Here is a 6,000-nt window from a genome sequence, read left to right on the forward strand (position 1 = left end):
GCCTGCTAACTTTCTCTGGCTTTGTCAGGTAAAGTGTCTGCTGCTTTAGAAGTATAGAATTAGCTCCCTCATGTTTATTCAATATCTTCAGTCAGAACAAAAGCAAAAACCCAGGTTTTGAATGATACTCTGAAGTAATATGTAATTTGGTTTAGGAAATTACTTCGAACTTGATTAATCTTTTGTTGCTTTTTTAAACAGAATATGAAGAGAGTGGATTGTTGGAAACAGATGAGGTTTGTAAATCAAGTTTTCTCTTTAGTTAATTTTTAATGAGTAAACTTGGGGATTAGTGTTCTTAATATCTTGATCTATCAAATGAGTTTTTAATATGTGTACATTGTTTACAGTATATAACATTTTAGCTTTAAATTTTGTTATATCTGCTGTTGAATAAAAAATATATGGGATGGGAAAAATAGATTTTCTAAAACAAGACATTCATAGTGATTTTAATGGTTGTAAATTTTTCTCCACTATTACCAGGCTACTCTAGATACAAGGAAACTAGTAGAAGCTTGTAAAGCTAAAACTGATGCTGGAGGTGAAGATGCTATTTTGCAAACCAGAACTTATGACCTTTACATCACTTATGATAAATACTACCAGACACCACGACTATGGTTGTTCGGCTATGATGAGGTAAAAATAAAGAAAGACATTTTAATGTAAATATTTTAAATTTTTGTGTTGAATTCTTTTGTCATTAGGCCCATGGATATATACTTTTGCCTTTTAAATTTTACAAATCATTTGTTTTATAATTTTGTGATTTATGTTGAGTTTGATTCTTATTTTGAAGAAACTGAATTATCCATTGTAACACCACCACTGCTAAGAATTAAACAGAAATAATCTGTTACATTTATTTCTTGGTCCCTGAGCTTATTTATCCCTTCAAAATGTGAGGAAAATTGAAGTTGGTTTGTTGTATTAAATTTTGTTTGAGATTATATCTATTGGATATATAGGCATTTGTAGAATGATCATATTGCATGTAGTTTTTTTCCTTAAGAATTTCACTTAATTGAATTAAAGGATAACTGAAATAAAAGTAACTTGTTTAACCTGTCATTCCAATGACTATAAATGGGAAACAAGAAAATAAAACAAAATCGGCCTAAAAGATGTTAGAAAGTTATAAAATGTTTTGATAGCCATGAACCTGCCTTTTTGTAGGATCTTTTCTGTATTAGATGGTGGCTGATGTCACATAACCTTGATGGACAGACTCTCTCCTCCCTCCCTCCCTACTTGGTGTAAATAAATCCTTGGCCCAAAATAATCTGGTGATTCTAAATAGTATAGAATTCAGAACTGCAAGTGATGTGGGAGGTGGGGATAAGTATAAACCCTGAAGTTTAGGCCTAAAAGTTTTTAAACAGTAATTTCAAATGAAGCACTTTTTATGGTTTTAGCAACGGCAGCCTTTAACAGTTGAGCACATGTATGAAGACATCAGTCAAGATCATGTGAAGAAAACAGTGACCATTGAAAATCACCCTCATCTTCCACCACCTCCTATGTGTTCAGTTCACCCATGCAGGTGTGTCTGTGTGTGTGTGTGTGTGTATTTGTGTGCATGTGTGTGTGTGTATACTTCATGGATTTACTACTTGGGAGTCTGTATAAACATGGTGCCCGAACAGAAAAAATTTACTTAATAAATAAAATTCTCTTTTATCTTCCTTAGGAATGTTTTTGTGCTTAAATAATATATAAGACAAGGAAAAAAAACCTTACCAATTTCCTTTAAGTTTAAATTCATTAAGAATAATTTTTGTCCTTTGTGTATGTTTAGTTATAGTATAGATCTTTGTGATTTCACTCCTGTTATTAGCTCCAAGAATACTTTGGAAGATCCTTTTTAGATTAAAAAATACTAATCATTTAGACATGGTTTGCTCTATTGTGATATATCTTTCTGCGAATGTGCAATGTAAAGTTAACTTTGTGCTTTTTCTAGGTGACCGTTTATCTCTTTTTATTGGTTAGTGAAGGGAGATGTGTGTAGAATTTCTATTCCTTTACTTTTCAATTAAGAGGTTTTCAGCCCTACCAAATCAAGTACATTTTATAATTTGGGATTTCTTTGTATTAATGTGTTTTCACAGGGCCAAATAAGTGAAACTGAATCTATATATATGATCTGCTTAGAATTTTCCTTAAAAAAAAATTACATGCTAAATTCTTTCAGTTATTTCTAATGGGTAACTTCTACAAATCATTGAGCAATTTTGGTAACAGTATTTTTCAGATGAAAACGCTGATATTCCATTGAATAATTAGAGGCAACAGTCTTGTTTTAAAAAATCCTTTAATATTTTCTTCTCATTTTTAACAACCTTTTTATTCCAAAAATCTATCCCATAGGAAGTCTAGTTCATTTTTCAAGTTTATTTATATTAAGAGTGTTAATAATGCTAACTATGAAAAGTATTTCAAGAGTCATTGGTTTAAAACTAAAACTATCTAAAATTACCTAATCTAAAAGGTTTTCATTTTTGAGAGTTATTTTTTTGGATCCTCTTATGGCTTGAGAGTTTAGGACAGAGCTTATCAAACTGAGGCAGGTCTCTTTCTGAAGTATAAACTTTACTTAATGGGAAAAAGAGATAAATAATTTAACTGGTGATGTTAAACATTTTAGTAAATGACTGTATTATGGAATATAATGTAAATAAGGCAAAAAAAAAGCTGGGACCCTGTAAAATGAGACTGCAAGGGCATTTTAGGCCTTGCCGTTGGCTGCCTCAGATTATGTCTTCATATTCTCAGGGCCAATACATTTATTCTCATCTTCTAAGTTGACTGCCTCTTTCATGAAGGTTGTACTCATAAAAATTGAAGTGGTGTTATTTAAGCCAGGATATGTGTAAAAGTTCATTTCTTTTGTACAGTGCCCTTTTCTCAATTATATGCTCAGGCAATTACTTTGATGCCACCTTTTTCTATAGCATAGGAGATTCACCAGTTGGCCACAAAAAAATTTGTGGAAAACTTCAGATAAATATCCTTCTTTATATAAAGCCAAAAAAATTTTTCTAAATAGAATCAGATAATTTTAATCTGAAAAAAAATATATATAAACCTCTTAACTCTGACCAGTTGGCTTTTCTTTAACTCAGTTTTGGTTTACTCTCTGTTAAACATTGAAACAGTCAAAATCACAGCCTTATAAATATCTTTGTGTTTTTTTTGACCAGCTGTTAACCATGTAGCTTTTTTGAATTTGCCTGTTTAGGTTCTTTTTTGTTTCTCAGAGCAGAGAGCCCTTGCTCTGTATTTATGCCCTGGCATGATTTCCCTTTCTCTGATTTTCTGCCCTACCTCCCTTCCACCCCCATTATAGGAAAGCTAACTAGTCCCATTGTGTTCATTTGTGACTACCGTGGCTACAATAAAACTGTCTGCATGACTCAACAATCTGGCTTGTTGGGGAGTAGGGAGGAGAATATTTTACAATAGTACTATTATATATTAAAATTAATTCACAGGCGGTAATAACATAGGTGTAATAATGTAGGTTTCTTCGCAAACAAAAGCTTGCTTTTCCTACTTTGATCCAATTGATCTATACTAATAAGATGTGTTCTTTTGCTTTTAGGCATGCTGAGGTGATGAAGAAAATCATTGAGACTGTTGCAGAAGGAGGGGGAGAACTTGGTGTTCATATGTATCCTTACCTGTGTATGCGACTAGAGGAAAATTGCTTCTGGGATTTTTTTTCCCCCTTTTTGGGAAATTTAGTATAAACTTTAAGGCACAGCAGTATAACTTATTTTAGCCCCACACATCTGGAAGTCTTAGTGGGAGTCCTTAATTTATTTAGAAAATGTTACATTGTGATAGTTCTGGCCTTGTTCAGTTGATAAGCACATGTCCCTGTGTGCACCAGTTAGCTCTGCCTTGTTACAGAGCTTCAGAGCAATATGTACTTCTAGGTGGCATCTTGCCAGTGCTTTTGTTTGTTGAGGCAGTGGCTGAGAGTATGCACAACTGTGAACTCTTTATGGAAAAGAAACTCAAAGTGCTTAATCTGTTGATGAAAGATGAATAACCTGTGAATTTAGAGGATAACACATGAATATCTTTTCAAGTATATTTCTGATTTAACATATTATCAAAAACGTACTTTTCTATCAGGTAAAAGTAAAGTTGGGTTTTGTCAGTCTGAGGTCTCTGAAGCAAAGAAAGAATTCAGATTAAATAAATAGGTTAATTAAAAAGTAAAGCACCTGAAATCTATTTCAGGTTGTCTTCAAATGTAGTATTTTCATTTTTCTCCAGATAAGAGCACCTCTTTATTTCTCTGGGGTTAGCAAGAGGAATTAAGTAAACTACTGGATCCTGAAATACACGTACCCATAGCATGGATTCATCAAAAGCAGTCAAGAGTCAATGATTTAAATACCAAATAGCTTGAATTAGTTTGATGCTAGATTGACATTCGACTTGGTGGTTCCTGCCACTCAGTGTTAGATGTAGACTGAGGGGTCACCACTGTGTTGGAACTACAGATAAACTAAGCATTGCTAATAGAATGTGTGCCTCAGAGAAACATTGGGCTGATTTGATACTGAAACAAACCAAGAACTTTTGGTCCAAACCAGAATTACTCTTAAAATTCTATTATGCATAATTTGAGCATTTATCTCTGTTTTGGAAGCTGTGTAGCAACTTGGAAGACTCTATATATAATTCATAATTGTCATCAATTCCCCTGAGAAAAATTAATCTCTTAATGTTTCTAAGTACAGTGGAACATAGAAAAAAATTCAGGAATTTATTAAAGACAGTCCAGTATAGCAGATTTATTAAAGACTATTCCAGTATAGTATATGGCAAGTACATATACTAACCAAGAATCATTCCTTATGGAGGGTTTTTACTTATTTTTTGTTCTTTTACTTCAGTATTTTTATATTCTTTACACTGTCTCATTTTCTAACATACTCTAGCAAACTTGTAGGCAATAAAAAGACCATCTCCCAATCATTTAAACATGTACAACCTTGTCCTTATTTTTATATTAAAATATTTGGGCTAATATGAACTTGTACTCATTAAGAAGTCTTACATGCAAATATTAAATGCGGCCGGGTCAGTCATTCTTATAGAGAGCCTCATGCTGAATAGACACCAATTGCATGAATGAATTTTTTTACTATAATATACTTGATTTAAGATTTTGTCTTCTGTATTTTTTCTGAGGAGTTATTGCTTAATAAAATGGATATTTACAATGTTAGCTTAAATCATAGAAGTATTTACCAATCTGTTTTCCTTAGCTAAAGACCTTTAGGTATCTTCTAATTTTCTTGAAATTTGTACAAGCTGTCATTCCAACAATAGAATATGACTACACAAGACACTTCACAATGTAACAAAGAGAGCATAGAATCTATCCTAATTATTGATTCTGATTTTTAAAGAATTAACCCATAGATGTGACCATTGACCATATTCACCGATATGTACAATTTCTCTAATAAAGAGAATTATATGTTTATGCATTAAATAAAAGTTCCTCTACCAGCCTTATTTGTTTAATAAAATGAGTGTAAAGAGACCGTTTTTCTTGCTTCTTATCAAAAGATGATAATTCTTCAAGTGTAGAAGTATCTCATACAGAATGATGGTAAGAGTATTTTTGGTTCACACTTATGAGGAAGGTATTTAAATGTGTAATAATGTGAGAGCTGGGGCTAGAAAATACTTCATGCTAGACTCACCTTCCCTTCTTCTTTCTGTTCCTTTTGTTTCCCCTCTCTGGCCATCTCCCTAAGTCTCCTATCTGCTAGTAGTTAATATTGATGAAGTACTTACTGTGTGCCAGGAAATGCGTTAAGTGCTGTTACTTATTTTCTTTCTGGATTGTTTTACTAAGTTTGTATCACCAAAGTTATTTTTTTATTAAAGATTCAGGAATATTTTTCCTATGGTGATTGCCTGATAGAATATTAGAATTTAAAGGGATCCCTTTGTTGTATCACATCA

General features: G+C 32.5%; 1 protein-coding gene across 1 annotated transcript in view; it reads left to right on the forward strand.

The window, feature by feature from the left end:
* The window catches only part of ATG3 (autophagy related 3), a 28,833-nt gene extending 23,261 nt beyond the window's left edge, over nucleotides 1-5,572 (forward strand). Inside the window, exons 8-12 of the mRNA XM_033855832.2 lie at nucleotides 202-236; nucleotides 487-642; nucleotides 1,419-1,546; nucleotides 3,608-3,676; nucleotides 5,306-5,572. Coding sequence (XP_033711723.1) covers nucleotides 202-236; nucleotides 487-642; nucleotides 1,419-1,546; nucleotides 3,608-3,676; nucleotides 5,306-5,387 — 470 coding nt within the window. The 3' untranslated portion in view covers nucleotides 5,388-5,572. The remainder of the gene's footprint in view (nucleotides 1-201; nucleotides 237-486; nucleotides 643-1,418; nucleotides 1,547-3,607; nucleotides 3,677-5,305) is intronic.
* The last annotated feature ends 428 nt before the right edge of the window (nucleotides 5,573-6,000 follow it).

This window comes from Tursiops truncatus, chromosome 4, assembly GCF_011762595.2.
Source record: "Tursiops truncatus isolate mTurTru1 chromosome 4, mTurTru1.mat.Y, whole genome shotgun sequence".
Lineage (NCBI taxonomy): Eukaryota > Metazoa > Chordata > Mammalia > Artiodactyla > Delphinidae > Tursiops > Tursiops truncatus.